The sequence below is a fragment of the Neomonachus schauinslandi genome, chromosome 1, assembly GCF_002201575.2.
Source record: "Neomonachus schauinslandi chromosome 1, ASM220157v2, whole genome shotgun sequence".
NCBI lineage: Eukaryota > Metazoa > Chordata > Mammalia > Carnivora > Phocidae > Neomonachus > Neomonachus schauinslandi.
The window spans coordinates 46,466,097-46,483,252 of NC_058403.1; the positions used below are offsets into that span (position 1 = coordinate 46,466,097).

General features: G+C 37.7%; 1 protein-coding gene across 2 annotated transcripts in view; it reads left to right on the forward strand.

Moving 5' to 3' along the window:
* Positions 1-17,156, forward strand: part of CMSS1 (cms1 ribosomal small subunit homolog) — a 373,731-nt gene that overhangs the window by 339,117 nt on the left and 17,458 nt on the right. For both annotated transcript variants that reach the window (XM_021692741.2, XM_044919595.1), the window contains exons 3-4: positions 13,091-13,162; positions 14,962-15,091. In XM_021692741.2, coding sequence (XP_021548416.1) covers positions 13,091-13,162; positions 14,962-15,091 — 202 coding nt within the window. The remainder of the gene's footprint in view (positions 1-13,090; positions 13,163-14,961; positions 15,092-17,156) is intronic.

The window sequence follows — 17,156 nt, forward strand, 5'->3', positions numbered from 1 at the left end:
TATATATATATATATATATATATATATATATATATATATATATATACCATATCTTCTTTATTCATTCATCTGTTGATGGACATCTTGGCTCTTTCCATAGTTTGGCTGTTGTGGACATTGCTGCTATAAACATTGGGGTGCATGTACCCCTTCAGATCACTACAGTTGTATCTTTGGGGTAAATACCCAGTAATGCTGATGCTGGGTCATAGGGTAGCTCTATTTTCAACTTTTTGAGGAACCTCCATACTTTTTTCCAGAGTGGCTGCACCGACTTGCATTCCCACCAACAGGGTAGGAGGGTTCCCCTTTCTCTGCAGCTTCGCCAACATCTGTTGTTTCCTGACTTGTTAATTTTAGCCATTCTGACTGGTGTGAGGTAGTATCTCATTGAGGTTTTGATGTGGATTTCCCTGATGCCAAGCGATGTTGAGCACTTTTTCATGTGTCTGTTGGCCATTTGGATGTCTTCTTTGGAAAAATGTCTGTTCATGTCTTCTGCCCATTTCTTGATTGGGTTATTTGTTCTTTGGGTGTTGAGTTTGATAAGTTCTTTATAGATTTTGAATACTAGCCCTTTATCTGATATGTCATTTGCAAATATCTTCTCCCATTTTGTAGGTTGTCTTTTATTGACTGTTTCTTTTGCTGTGCAGAAGCTTTTTATCTTGATGAAGTCCCAATAGTTCATTTTTGCCCTTGCTTCCCTTGCCTTTGGCGATGTTTCTAGGAAGAAGTTGCTGCGGCTGAGGTCGAAGAGGTTGCTGTCTGTGTTCTCCTTTAGGATTTTGATGCACTCCTGTCTCACATTTGGTCTTTCAACCATTTGGAGTCTATTTTTGTGTGTGGTGTAAGGAAATGGTCCAGTTCCTTCTTCTGCATGTGGCTGTCCAATTTTCCCAACACCATTTGTTGAAGAGACTGTCTTTTTTTTTTTTTTTAAGATTTTATTTATTTATTTGACAGAGAGAGACACAGTGAGAGAGGGAACACAAGCAGGGGGAGTGGGAGAGGGAGAAGCAGGCTCCCCACCGAGCAGGGAGCCCAATACAGGGCTCGATCTCAGGACCCTGGGATCATGACCTGAGCCGAAGGCAGACGCTCAATGACTGAGCCACCCAGGCTCTCGAGATTGTTTTTTTTCCATTGGACAATCTTTCCTGCTTTGTTGAAGATTAGTTGACCATAGAGTTGAGGGTCCATTTCTGGGCTCTCTATTCTGTTCCATTGATCTATGTGTCTCTTTTTGTGCCAGTACCATACTGTCTTGATGATTACAGCTTTGTTAGGCGAACATGATAACCACTATGCTACGGAAAGCCACTGATGATTACAGCTTTGTAATAGAGCTTGAAGTCTGGACTTGTGATGCCACCAGCTTTGCTTTTCTTTTTGAACATTCCTCTGGCTATTCGGGGTCTTTTTTGGTTCCATACAAATTTTAGGATTATTTGTTCCATTTCTTTGAAAAAAAGTGGATGGTATTTTGATAGGGATTGCATTAAATGTGTGGATTGCTCTAGGTAGCATTGACATCTTCACAATATTTGTTCTTCCAATCCATGAGCATGGAATGTTTTTCCATTTCTTTGTGTCTTCCTCAATTTCTTTCATGAGTATTTTATAGTTTTCTGAGTATAGGTTCTTTGCCTCTTTGGTTAGATTTATTCCGAGGTATCTTATGGTTTGGGGTGCAATTATAAATGAGATCAACTCCTTAATTTCTCTTTCTTCTGTCTTGTTGTTGGTGTATAGAAATGCAACTGATTTCTGTGCATTGATTTTCTATCCTGCCACTTTACTGAATCCCTGTATGAGTTCTAGCAATTTTGGGGTGGAGTCTTTTGGGTTTTCCACAAAAAGTATCACATCATCTGCAAAGAGTGAGAGTTGACTTCTTCTTTGCTGATTCAGATGCCTTTTATTTCTTTTTGTTGTCTGACTGCTGTGGCTAGGACTTCTAATACTATGTTGAATAGCAGTGGTGATAGTGGACATCCCTGCCCTGTTCCTGACGTTAGGGGGAAAGCTCTCAGTTTTTCCCCATTGAGAATGATATTCGCTGTGGGTTTTTCATAGATGGCTTTTATGATATTGAGGTATGTACCCTCTATCTCTACACTCTGAAAAGTTTTAATCAAGAAAGGATGCTGTACTTTGTCAAATGCTTTTCCTGCATCTATTGAGAGGATCATATGGTTCTTGTTGGGATTGTTTTCTTAATTTCTCTTTCTGCTACTTCATTATTGGTGTATAGAGATGCAACAGATTTCTGTATATTACTTTTATATCCTGCTCTTTTACTGAATTCATTTATCAGTTCTAGTAGTTTTTTGGTGGAGTCTTTCAGGTTTTCTATGTAGAGTATCATGTCACCTGCAAATAGTGAAAGTTTCCTTACCAATTTGGATGTCTATTTCTTTTTCTTGTCTGATTGCTGTGGCTAGGACTTCCAGTACTATGTTGAATAAAAGTGGTGAGAGTAAATATCCTTGTCTTCTTCCTGATCTTAGAAGAATAGATCCCAGTTTTTCAAAATTGAGTATGTTAGCTGTGGGCTTTTCTTATATGGGCTTTATTATGTTGAAGTATGTTCCTGCTAAACCTACTTTGTTGAGAGTTTTTTATCGTGAATGGATGGTTGTACTTTGTCAAAAGCTTTTTCTGCATCAGTTGAAATGATCATATGGTTTTTATCCTTTCTCTTGTTGATGTGATGTATCATGTTGATTGATTTGAGAATATTGAACCACCCCGCATCCCAGGAATAAATCCCACTTGGTTGTGGTGAGTCATTTTTTTAACTTACTGTTGGATTCGGTTTACTAATATTTTGTTAAGGATTTTTGCATCTATGTTCATCAGAGGTATCAGCCAACAGTTCTCTTTTTTTGTAGTGTCTTTATCTAGTTTTGGTATCTCAGTAATGCTGGTCTCATAGAATGAATTTGGATGCATTCCCTCCTCTTGTAGTTTTTGGAACAATTTGAGAAGAAAGGGTATTAACTCTTCTGTAAATGTTTGGTAGGTTTCACCTGTGAAGCCACCTGGTCCAGGACTTTTGTTTGTTGGGAGATTTTTGGTTACTGATTTAAATTCATTGCCAGTAATTAGTCTGTTCAGAGTTTCGATTTCTTCCTGATTTAGTTTTGGGAAGTTATGTTTCTAGGAATTTATCCATTTCCTCTAGGTTGTCCAGTTTGTTGGCATATAATTTTTCATAATATTCTCTTATAATGCTTTGTATTTCTGTGGTGTCAGTTATTTCTCCTCTTTCATTTCTGACTTGATTTGAGTCCTCTCTCTGGTTTTTGATGAGTCTGGCTAATGGTTTATCAATTTTGTTGGATCTTTTCAAATAACCAACCCCAGGTTCATTGGTCTGTTCTGTTGTTTCCTTAGTCTTTATTTCATTTATTTCTGCCCTAATCTTTATTTCCTTCCTTCTCCTGGCTTTAGGCTTTGTTTGTTTGTTTCTCACTCCTTTAAGTCTAAGGTTAGGTTGTTTATTTGGGATTTTTCTTGCTTATTAAGGTAGGCCTGTATTGCTATAATCTTCCATCTTCAGTAGTTTTGCTCCATCCCAAAGACTTTGGATGGTTGTGTTTTCATTTTCATTTGTTTCCCTTTACTTTTTAATTTCCTCTTTGATTTCTTGGTTGACCCATTCATTCTTTAGTAGCATGTTATAGAACCTTCATGTATTTGTGTTCTTTCCAGATTTTTTTATTGTGATTGATTTCTGGTTTCATACCATTGTAGTCAGAAAAGATGCGTGGTGTGATTTTAATCTTTCTCTGGGTCATTTTCTTTGTTCACTGCACTGATGTGGCTGCTATTTGGGGGTGTACCTATGTGGTGAAGTGAGCTTAGGATCCTCTTACTCCAAGTCTTAGGTAGACAGAATGCCCTAACCCCTTTCTCCAAGTCTGTCCTAATTTCTCTGGCCAGAGAACTCACAAGGAAATCTTCTTGTGCCCCACTGCCTCATATGAGTGTTCTTCATCTAGCTCCTGGTTTCCACACCAGGCTGTATACCTCTAGGACAGAGTTTAACTGTGCATCTCCACAGCACCTAGCACAGAACCTCACCCCAAATTGGTACTCATTATTTGTGAAATGAAAGAATGGATGATTTTACCAAGATCCTAGTTTTTTCACCACACTTCCCATCTCAGCACTTTGTGTCCCCACTTGTAAGCCATCTACTACCCACAGGAGTTTCTTAGACTCTGGTGACCCAGTGTCCCTCTTCCAGCTCCCTCCTTGATTGAGCTGGTATCTCTCTTCCACTGCCCTTGACTGCCCAAACAGCCCCTCTTGCTCCTCTCTGGGTTCCCCATCCTCTCTCCCTCCAGCTACTCTTCTCCCTCTGGAAATCATCTCACCACCTCAAGGATGACCTTCTTATTGGCAGGCTGACCTTTCTTGAATCCTTCTAGAGTTTTTACATACATAGAGCTTGAGTCTCCAACTTGTTCATAAGCGACTTGGGGCCCAGGGTTTCTTTTGTGTTCACTACAGTACCTAGCGCAGTGCTAGGCACTTGATTCATTTGACAGATGTAACAGGGTATTTGTCTTTTTTTGGGGGGGGGGTTAAAGATTTTATTTATTTATTTGACAGAGAGAGAGAGAGACAGCAAGAGAGGGAGCACAAGCAGGGGCAGAGGGAGAAGGAGAAGCAGGCTTCCTGCTGAGCAGGGAGCCCGATATGGGGCTCGATCCCAGGACGCTGGGATCATGACCTGAGCTGAAGGCAGATGCTTAACAACTGAGCCACGCAGGCGCCCCAGGGTATTTGTTTTTTAATAGTAACTATTACATTTTTTCCCTGGATCAAAACAAAAGAAAAAAAAAGAAATTATTTTGTGCTATATTTGTTTTGAATTTTTTTCAAATTTGTCTCATTGTTTTACTGTTCTTTTTTTTTTTAAGATTTTACTTATTTATTTATTTGAGAGAGAGAGAGTGCACACATGAGTGGGGAGGGGGCATGCAGAGGGAGAGAGAGAGAAGCAGACTCCCCACTGAGTGGGGATCCCAGTGGGGAGGCTTGATCCCAGGACCCTGAGATCATGACCTGAGCCAAAGGCAGACGCTTATCCAACTCAGCCGTGCAGGTGCCCTGCTTTGCTGTTCTTTAAGGGGTTTTTTATACTTGTGTAGGATCTTCCTGGCATTATGCTGCAGCTGTAATATGCATTTAGGCTTAAATATCAACAGGTAAGAGTATATATTGAGTTAGATTGTGTTCCCTCCTTTGCCATAGCTGGGCCTCACATTTCTATTACTGAGTCCATTCCTCCCATCTGTTCAGTATTTTCAAGCAGCAGATTTATAACTTTATAAAAGTTTTTTACCCATGCAACTACATCACCTCTAGCAACCATTTCACATCTAAATAATCATCCTTGGCCTCCTTAATAATGTAAGTGTAAAGATCTGCCAACACTTCTTTTTTTCCAGATATTGCTTCCCAAAAAAATGATGAATTCCCTACTTCTAGAGATTGCATCACCCTCTTCCCTCCTCAACATCAGTCACTTCAGAGCCAACCCTAGTGACTTTTTAATTATGGTTCCCAGAATATAATTCCTTATGAGGGGTTTTGTGACTTTTCATTGATGCCTCCATGATGTCAATAGCCATGGTTCCATGACCCATCCTCTCTCCCTCAGACACCACACTGGACATCTTTTTTTAAGGTGGCCTTTTGCTTAGCTCCTCAGATTATAAAGGACTCTTCAGTAAGAGTACTTATCCTTTTCCCTCTTTACTCACCTTTCTCAACTATTGTATTTTCTTAAGATTTATTTATTTGAGCATTGATCATTTCATATCTCTCCCACTCTTCATCTTCAGGATTATTCTTGGGACACCTGGGTGGTTCAGTCAGTTAAACATCCAACTCTTGGTTTCAGCTCAGGTCTTGATCTCAGGGTCTGAGATCAAGCCCTGCTTCGGGCTCCACACTCAGCACAGCATCTGCTTAAGTTTCTCTCTCCCTTTCCCTCTGCCCCTTCCTCACTGTCTCTCGTTCAAATAAATAAATAAATATTTAAAAAAATAAAAGGAATCCAGTCAGTAATTCAAAAGATGGGAATGAATACCTGGAGATCATTGATAGCTATCCTGGAATCTGGTTTCCTTGGTCTGCCCTCTGGCCCCCAGTGATTTTATATCCCTCCCATATACATAATATATTCACCCCTCACAAGGAAAGCAAAAGTCCCCTCCCTTTACAGGATAAGCTCAGTGCCCAGAATTTCATTGTCTAATCAGGTTCAGGGGCACTTGAGGGTCCTCAGGTTTAGTTCCTTAAGTATAGCTCCTTGAGTACATTTCTTCTCAGCCTGGGAAGCAGAAGAAATACAAGTATAGAATAACCTTTATAGACATTTCTATTCAAGCGGTGGGCACAAGGAGTCATTAGTCCCACAGCATTTGAAAATGTTGGGAGTTTCTTTATTAAGTGTTAAGGTCCAGGTTCCTAAGGTCCTTCTATGGTTCTCAGCTCTACTTTTTGGGTTCCTTGTGTTGCCCTCTGAGCCATCCTCTCCCCCCCCCCCGCCTTTTTTTTTAATGAAAGGTAGCTTGTATTTGCAATGGAACAGTTCTTTCAGTCTGCTTCTTGACAGTAGAATTCTCAGGATTCAAAGACTTCACTTCATTTTATTCCATCTCTCACCTTCTCAGCTCAAACTAGAGGTATTTCTGAATACATAACACCTTTAAGAATTTTGTAGGTCTTCTGTGGTTCTTCTTGGGGTTTACTCCATTGAGCAGAAGTCACACCCAGATAAATCTTTTCCAGATAAAGTTTTCTCTTCCATGGATCCCTGCTTAGATAATGGAGGGACAGTACCCCTTAAGTTTCGTAGAGGCATGTTTGAGAGAATCTGTGAGACACACTTTTAATTTCTTTAAAGAGCTCTTATGTGACTGAAAAATACTCTGAGGTACCACCTTTGTTCTTTCTGAGGTCTTAATGGATTTGCACTCATATACCTTTACTTCTTTGATAGTCCTTTTTTCAATTTAATTTCTTCCTTTTCCATTTTACTATAAGCCACAGAAGAAATTAGGTGACATCTTCAACACTATTTGGATCTCCTTTGCTGGATTACCCACAGCATTAGACACGTTTTCTATTTTCCACATAACTGCAGACAACAGTATTGCTAAACTTTGTACCACTACATAACAAATATTCCCTTCCCTCCAGTTTCCAATAAGATTTTCCTCACTTTCTGCAAGCCCTCACCCTCAGTGTCCTCAAAGTCCAAAATTTTACAATGTGTTCAGAAACACTATTCATCCATCAATCATCTAATTTTTGACACATTTCAAAGTAATTGGCAAAATCAGTACACTCCTCCCATACACTTCAGCATGTATATCATTAAGTGAAGTTCAGTATTTAAAGATCTTCTTTTTTCCTTTTGAGGTAAAGTTAATCTACAATCAAATGCATAAATGTCAAAGGTACCATGCATAGAGTTTTGACAAATTGATACAATTTTGTAACACAAACCCCTACAGTTTAAAGAACATTACCATTACCCCAAAATCCTTTCATGCCATCTCAAATCACTATTCCAGACTCCATGCCCCAGGGCCAACCACTGTTCTGATGTCATGTAAATGAAATCATATAGTATATGCTTTTTTGTTCAAGGCTTTTATTCAGTGCAGTGTTTTTTAGATTTATCCCTGTTGATGTATTGTAGTTCATTTTTTTTTATTGCTGAGTATATTAGTCTGTTCAGGCCTCCATAACAAAATACCACAGACTGGGTGGCTTAAACAGCAGAAATTTATTTCTCACAGTTCTGGAGACTGGAATTCCGAGATCAAAGTGTCAACAGGTTTGATTTCTCCTGAGGCCTCTTTCCTTGGCTTGTAGATGGTCCCTTTCTCACTGTGTCCTCACATAGTCTTTCCTCTGTGTGTCTCCTTGGTGTCTCTTCCTCCTCATATGAAAACGTAAATCCTATTGGATTAGGACCCTACCCCTAGGACCTCCTTTAAATTTTATTACCTCTTTAAAGTCCCTATTTCCAAATACAATCACATTGGGGATTGGGATTCAAAATATGAATGGGAGGGAGGAGGGTACAATTCAGTTCATAACACTTTGTAATATTCAATTATATGAATACTTCACAGTTTATCGATTTTTCTATTGATGGATACCTGAGGCTACTTCCTCTCTGGAGCTATTATGAATAAATCTGCCATGAACATTCATATACAGGTCTTTTGTGAACACTTTTATTTCTCTTGAGTAAATGCATAGGAGTAGAATTGCTGAGTCATGTTTAGTTTTCTAAAAACTGACAGACTTTTTTCCAAAACCAGTGTACCATTTTTATACTCCCACCATCCATGTGTAACAGTTTTGGTTGTTTTATATCCTTGTAAATATTTGAAATTATCAGTCTTTTAATTTTAGACATTTTGATGGGTGTGTACTAAATAACTTTTGACCAAAACCAAAAGAAACTAAAAAGCCAGTTCTAATTTTTTTTTTATTTTTACAATGAACATACTTGCTTTTGTTGTAAAAATGGCAATTTAATTTTTTCTAACAAAGTGATAATCAAACACTATTAAAAGTTTTTCATTAAAAAACAGCATCACCTTTCCTGCTCTCATGGTAGGTCTTTCTTCAGAGGCAACTACCCTCCGCTTTTAGCTATTTTTCATACTTGCTAGTGTATAGTTTATACTGCTGTTTTTTTGATTTATCAGCTCCTGACAGGATCTATTAACTTCCTGAGATAGCATATGAGGACACAGCTCTCCCATCTACCCCTTATTCCCTCTCTGACTGCTAATTCTGCTAACACAATATCACATTTTGGTTAAAATGGTTGTCAATATCTCACGATTATGACCACAGAACTACTGTTCAGTGCTGGGGAGGGGGAGCTATAATCATTCCTCCTTTCTTATACAACTCTTTGTTCTCATGGCATTAATAATTACCTCATTTCTTCATTTGCCTAGCTTGTTGTGTTCCTACTGTTAATTGTTTCCATATATTCCAATATCTTTCCCACATGTCCATGAATAATATTTTCCATATGCTCAAATAGATCACTCATTTTTCTTCCCTGAAGGCCTCTATACTCCTATTCCACTCTGAATTGGTTATTTTCTTGTCTGTTGAGCAATTGAGATTTTTCTTCACTGTCCCTTCAACATTCTCCTGGATTAGTTTCCTTATTTGCTGAATCCCATATCTTCCTCTTTCTTGGTTTAGCCCTTTATTTTGCTGGAATACAGCCTTTGTATCTATGGATAGGAAATCAATTTTTTGAGACCTTAAATACCTGAAAATACCTTTATTTTACTCTTAACCTGACCCATAGTTTGGCTGGGTATAAAAGTTTAACTTGCAAATAAATTTTCCTCATAATTTTGAAGGCATTGTTCCATTAAGTCCTAGCATGCTATATTGCTATTGCAAGGTCCAACACAATTCTTTTTCTGGACTCTTTGTATTTCGTAAGTTATTGTTTTTCTTTTTGGAAATTTTTAGTCTTTTTTGTTTGCCCATGATCTGAAATTTCACAATGATGCTCCTCAGTGTGTATATTTTTCATATTCATTATATTGTATACATAGTGGGCTTTCAGTTTAGAGTTTCATATTCTGAAAAGTTTCCTTCATTCTGGAAAGTTTTTCTTGTGTTATTTCTTTGATCACTCCTTTCCCAGTTATATAGTCCCTTTTTCTGTAATACCCTTTATTGGGATGTTGAATCTCTTGGGCTGATTCCCTATCTAATATTCTTACTATTTTTCATCTTTTTGGGAGATTTCCTTTGTCTTCAAGCCTTCCTCCTACATTTTTATCCCAGTTTTCTTATTTGTTTTCTTTTTTGTCTCGTGACTGAAATTCTTCCCTTATCTGTCTGAGAATATTAATTATAATTGTTTTGAACCTTTTATCTTTTTGTTGTTTATTTGCTTTCATGTTGGACACTTATCTTAGCTGTCTATTCATATTAAAAAGAGAGACACTAAAAAGCTGATGGAATATTTTTGTGCATATGTGAGGCTTGTTGATTAGTGAACTTCATAGCAGGATAATAGGATAGCAAGCTATATTTACTATGCCCACCAAATGTCACTCTCTTGTGGCATTTCTCTTAGTCCATTTCATTTTTCCAGAAAAAATTCAGGAGGCTCCTGCATACAATATATAAGTCTGGCTCAAGACATTCGAAATAGGGACAGGAAAAGGAAGTGAGTCTCAACCTCTGTCCTATCTTCCCTGTGCCAGATTTCTTGGTCCTCTTGTTCTCTCCAGAGAATAAATCTCCTGTCTGCTGCCAGGAAAAGCAAGATGAGAGGAAGCAGTAATCAGATAGTTGCTTGGCTTCCTGGGCAGGAGATATAACCCAGTGGGAGATGGGAAGGAGCCTAATCATTCTATATATAAACTTTCAACCAATGTCCTTCTTTTAAACCCTTCACTCTCTGTAGTACCTTGTGTCTCCAACTACCAAGCCCTTTCAGAGTCCAATAGGTCAAACATCCTCACTTACTGTTAGCTTCCACCTCTTCAGAAACCTTGGTGCTAGCTCTACCTTTCTGCTAAGTCACTTCCATCCAAGGATGTTTCAACCATTTTCCATATTCCAAAATACTGTTGAAATCTCTCCACTACTATGTTCTCCCCTGATTTCATGGTCCTTACAAATTTATACCTTTTTCAGTTGCCTTCATTTTTAGTTTAGTGGCATTTTTGAGGTTGATTTGCCATGTTTAACTAGAAGAATCATTCTTAAAGGATATAATTTTTGACACTTCAAGGAACTGAGAATATGCCTCAAATGCTTCACTTAAAGATTAATTTTTTCATATTTATTTCTAAATATTTAAACTACATATTTAAACTATGCTTTAAAAAATCACTAGATTTCATGTAAAGAAATGAAATTACTTATCAACTGTCAAAGACATATACTGATGAAATTGGTTTCCAGAAATGGTTAGCTAGTCTGGCCTGAGTCTCCTATATCTTTTTACCTAGTCTCTCTGAAGGTAAACATCAGTATTTGTAAGGCAGCTGTCTAAATTTAGGAATTTTTAATAAAATGGATTTTGTATTTCTTCATAAAGCCATCTCATCTCTGTGGAAATTGCCCCCATAAACTTAGCTTCTTCATTACTGCCCAGCCTCAACCACAAAAGGCAACTGCTCCCAGAAAACAGATAATATACTGTATTTCCTTTAGGATGATCTAAGAATTTGAACCTAACATTTAAACCTCATGCAGTATCTTAACTAAAACAGTTCATCAAGCGTGTTTCTTTTTTCCTATGCATGATTCAGAATTAAGTTTTTATTTTTTCCTCCAGAATTGGACAGTCCATATCCCTATAACCGAGCTCATTTCCAGATTTAATTTATGTCATGTTAGAGTTAATTGGCTTTGTAAACCTAACATAAATACAACCTTGCACATTGAACATACTGTTAGAGAGAACCCTCGTTTGCTAAATAACAAAATGGAACAGGTTTCTACATCTGATTCCCAAAAACCGTGATACTGGTGACAAGATACTACAGTATGCCTTGAGGGATCCGCTAATCATATCCAGGCCCTTGCCTTATGAATATGAACTGAATGTTGGCCTGACCTGTAATTGGACTCTTATGACCATCTGGCAGCTTCTGTGACATATTAGTGGCCTTGGCCCAGTTTCTAATTGGCATGTACCAGCATCAAATTGGCATGTATCTTCATCCACAAGACAGCTTAACTTTCTAAATAAGAGAGGTCATAATATCTTTCTTTTCTTTAGCTATGATGCAATTGCTTTTGGCAGGTTTTGTTTTAATTGAGAAGAAGCTAAAATTTCAAGAGTCACATGTTACTTTAATCCTGAACCTTTGAATCTGCTTTTCTACTAACTGAAACAGAGTCTAGAAACTGCTGGTACTGTCCTCATGTCTTGAAGAAATTATGTAGATAGATGATAGATAGATAGATAGATAGATAGATAGATAGATAGATAGATATCTACTGGCTTCAAGCCATGGGCATTCTTAATCTGTAGGCTGTCTACAAACTTTAAGAGAAAGCTTCATCTGTAATCATTTTAAACAGAGCCAGTAGAGCCAAGACTGTTTTAGATAGTAGCTTACCAGCTTAAACTGAGTACTTTCTAGTTGGGATGGAAACTTAATCCAGGAAAAACTCAGAATAAGTTTTCACTCATATTTTATATCTTACTTGGCAACTTGTTTGAAAATGTTGCATAAAAGAACCAGCACAGGAAACATTTTATATTCCTGCTTATGATTAATAAATATGGAATCTGAGGCATTTTATTTTATAAATCAAGGTCTTAATCCAAATCTCCTGTTTTTCTACATTAAATAAAAACCTTCAGGGTAAAAATAGCCTTAATCTATATAGGGTACTCAAGGGTCACGTCAACAGGCAAAATTGATTACTCAGAATGCCATTGTGCTGAGACTTTTGTCAGACCATCAGCAGAAACATTCATTTTGTAGTCACTATAGATAAGGCATTTGGTGCAGCTGGTTTTATAAAAATGTAAGTAAATATGTCCTATTTCAGTTTTTCAATGCTTATTGAAAGAGGAAAGGAATGAATAACAAAATAGTAAACCAATGACTTGGAAATACAGGCTCACACATTGCTAGCTCATGGAAAGTGCCAGTCACTCTAGTCAAAGACTTTCTTACCACATCTTAATTTTAATCACATCTATTTCTGCCTGTATTTTATAAACCTGGCCACTGTCTTCAATCTTTAATACCCTACACCACCACTTCAAACACACATATACACTCACTCACACATTTTCACCTTTGTTCAAAGATTTTCCAGTCTCAAGTCATTGCCCATTTCTGATTTTCTCAAATTCCCTCAGCCCAGCCCCTGCCTAATAGCCTATTGGTCTTCTGGCATCACTGTCTGTATAATATTACCAAGATACTATGAAGAATACATGTATGGCCTAGGTACTTTGGGGTCCCTACCATTAGTTGACACCTCATCATGCTAAGATGAAAATTTCCTCATCTGTATCTCTTTACAGCCTAAAGAATGTTTCTTGATACAACCAAAGGAAACAAAAGAAGATGCCACCAAGACAAGGAGGAGAAGAAAGGTATTATTAATACTTTCTTACAATTTTCTTACAACCCAGGTGATTTACCTCACATTTCTATATACTGTACTTTGATGAGGCAATTGTTATAATTCCCACTTTAGAGACTGTAAGATTCAGTGAGGTTGGTGACTTTCCTAAGGTCACTCATATTAAGTGTTTCTGTTGGAGCTAAAAACAAATTCTTCTGATTCCTATTTCAGTCTTGTGGAGCACCAAACATCTTTGTTATCCACCTTTGTTTTCATCATTTTCATGGTTGTTAGAAGATAAACATGAATTTCTAAGTCTAGAAGAAGCCCAAAGCTGTCCTGCCCTCTGGCCCTTCTGGCTGTGCCCAAGGAAAGAAATTTACCAACTTTCTTTTCATATCCATTTCAGTTTTTTAAACCTTATATCTTAGAGTATTAATAAAAAGAAAATAATAACCAGATGACAGTAGTATAAGGCATTTCTGACCGTAATTTGGAACCATAATTTAAAGCAAAAGACTCCCCTTACATTTTAATATTTGCCTATGAGTGCATGGAAGACTCTATTGCCCCTATACAGGCTTTCTTACAGCTCAGCCTTGGAGAAAGTGTGGTTAGCTTTGACCTTCCACCACAGTTGTGAAAAGAGCAGTGTAATTCGCTCTCTGCCAAGAAGGTCTACTGCTGAATTCAGAAGAGGAAATATGATTGGGATTAGAGGAAAAAAGATGGATTCAAACCAATTACTTAACAGCAAGCTTTTAGAAAGTTAAGAGTATGTATGCATATGTTTTCGTTGCTCACAAATGGCCAAATAGAAAGATGGGAGATGCCAAATTGGCTGAGGTTTGGCAAGTCCTTAAAGAAATGACTTTAACTTCTCTTTGATAAGTTTGTACACTAATGGCCTTCAGGAGTGTTAAGTTCTTGGTGGCTCAAGGTCAAAACTCTAGCTAGATAGTTTTAGCCTTGGCTGAGGTCATGCTAAAATGTGCCTACTGATGACATATTTTTAGAAGTTAATTCATTTGACAGAATTTTTACCATTCTTGGCAGTGGTATAGAAATGAGGATATTGTGGAAGGAGTTGAACATGTGGGGGTGGGGAGTGGCTCTTTGTGTATCTTTGGTGAAACATTAGAAGGAAATGAGAAGGAAAGTTGATGATGAAAATTAACTGAACAGTGGTATGTTCCTAGTATGTTGCAGGCACTCAGTAAATGCTACACAAATGAATCCAAATCAGAATTGTTGCTGTAAGGTTATTCCTGTTCTGCTTTCCATGGGGCCACTTCAAGACTCTCTCCCAAGACTTGACAATCGAGAGTCTACAGTCCTCCTTTGCAGTGGGCTCCAATGCTCAGATTACTCCTGCAGGTTTTACCTTAATCCCAGAAAACCAAACTGAGACTCAGTGCCTTAAAAACCAGGTTTGGCAAAAAATTCTCAAAATTCTACTCTTGGGAATAAAAGTCATTGAAGGATTAAAGAGAGGTTCCCACAGCAACAAGATTTCTTGGCTTTTAACAGAAAGGAATGCCCTATTATGGAGACTCCTACAGAAATTTCAGTTCTCCTGAAAGCCATTGACCAAGAGTTACAAAGAGACTTTTAGATCACCCATTCATTTTTCAAAGCAGTATTTGTATCCAAAAAGTATTTATTTACTAAGTTTTTTCAAGTGTATTTATTAGAACTCACATTCATACTCAGCTATCACCAAAATCTATAAGCAGTTTAAGTACTAGAGGATTCTTAGCTATTCTAAGCTAACATCATTCTAAAATCTATCTTCCTGAGGTTTTTTTCTTCCTTCTCATGTTGTAGAAGAAAATTACTGATGTTCTTGCAAAATCAGAGCCAAAACCAGGGACCCCTGAAGACCTACAGAAGTTGATGAAGGACTATTACAGCAGCAGTCGCTCAGTGATTGAATTAGAAGAACTAAACCTACCAGGTACAGCCAGACTTGTTTGGCTTTTTTCCTCCTTTTTTTTTTTTTTTCCCCTTACTATTCTGAAGTTAATCATTTAGCAGGACTCATTGTTATTGCTATCAACTTTCCTGATGCGGAGGAGCAAAGAGGGTTTATCTTTTCTCCACTATGTATGTTATAACTAGGTATCTCTGCCAGTGAATCAATGTATTTTCCACATGCTAATACTCCCTTCCTCAACCTCACAGTTTTAACTTTTGAATGATTTCTTTATTAAGATGCTAAATGGTATTTGTTCAATCTAAAGAAAGATTTGGGAACACCTGCGTGGCTCAGTTGGTTAAGCATCTGCCTTCAGCTCAGGTCATGATACCAGGGTCCTGGGATCGAGCTCCACATCGGGCTCCCTGCTGAGTGGGGAGCCTGCTTCTCCCTCTCCCTCTCCCTCTCCCCCTGCTTGTGCTCTCTCGTGCTCTCTCTGTCAACTAAATAAAAATAAAATCTTTAATTAAAAAAATAAATAAACAAGGTTTGTAATTGCTTTTTTTAAAAAAGCTAATTGTTGAGTGTGCGTTTTTTTTAGCGTTCTTAAAGGAGTAAGAATCCCTCGTTGAGAAAAGAAGTTAAAGTAAAGATAAAGCACACATTTAAAAGTATAGATATGAAACATTAGTTTACTCACCCTCTATAGACAAGAGCTTTAGCTTTTTTTTTTTTAAAGATTTATCTATTTGAGAAAGAGAAGTGCACACGCACAAGTGGGGGGACGGGGAGAGGGAAAGAATCTCTAGCAAACTCTATGCTGAGAAGGGAGCCCAAAGGTCAGTCAGGGGCTCGATGCCAGGCCCAATCTCATGACCCATGAGATCATGACCTGAGCTGAATCCAAGAATTGGACACTCAACCAACTGAGCCACCCAGGTGCCCAAACTTTAGCTTTAATAAGCATCTTAGTTTTGTTGTCCTTATCACAGATTTCTAGTTACAGTTTTATTTTTATGGTAGTGTTTTGGGTCACAGGCCAGACTATTTCAAGCAAAGTATCTAAAGATAGGAATAAAATTCCACATTTTTAGCAAAGCCGACACCTCACCCCAAGTGATTCTTAAACCTACTATTGTTTGAGATCTACTGCCTTAGAATATTTATAATTAAGTTAAAAAGATATTGCAGAAGTCTTGTAACAACTGATTTTAATTAATTTTGAAAATTCTGATACATCCTGTAACTCTTTGGGGCAGAGATTAAAGAGATGTTGTTACAAAATCAAACCACACAAAGTTTGGGTACCACTCTTTCAGATGAGCTATTTATAGATTACTAGGGATACCTAATTACTGCTGTTGGAAAAAGTCAAGGGTAGCTTGATTTCCCTTTTCTGTTACAACTTTATGCTTTCTAGAGGCTTAAGGAGCTGAAAAACATCCCGTTCCCTGAATTTTTATAATTCCTTTGTGATGTGCTTTAAAAAAACAAACAAAAAAAAGGACGTTGAGTTTGGAAACAGGAGTGCCCGTGTCTGTTTCTTTTCCAGAATTTAAGGAGTACATTTCCACATGAGTGAGATCTGGAGTTTTAGACTCACAAAGCCTAGACGGCTCCAACAGCAGTTAGAAACCACTCCTCTCCAGGCCTAGTTCCTTTGAGGAGAGCTCTGTCCTGACTGCTGTATCGCAGGAACAAAGTGTTACAACAAGCTTCTGTTCAAAGTTTAACTGAAGTTTGACTCAGTGGTTGCTTGGTCCTTCTGGTTCTTTGTTAGAGTACACCTTCAACTCAGGAAGGATTTGTGAGATAGTGGGATCACTGCTACTCTGGATACTTATGGAACATCATAAATTTTAATTTTCTAGCATTACAGAGATACAGAGGTCAGAAGAAACCTTTAAGAGTCTTTTGAGTTCTATAGTGAGTTTACATTATATAATTGCTCTGTTACAGTTCAGTTATCTTGTTAAACAAGAATGTATGGTCATGGCTTGGTTTAGGAAGAAAGGAAAATGTTAAAAATATGTTAAAAATATTTTATACACAAAAAGAACAGGTTTTCATTTTCAGTTAAGAAATTAGGCCATTCTGAGACACA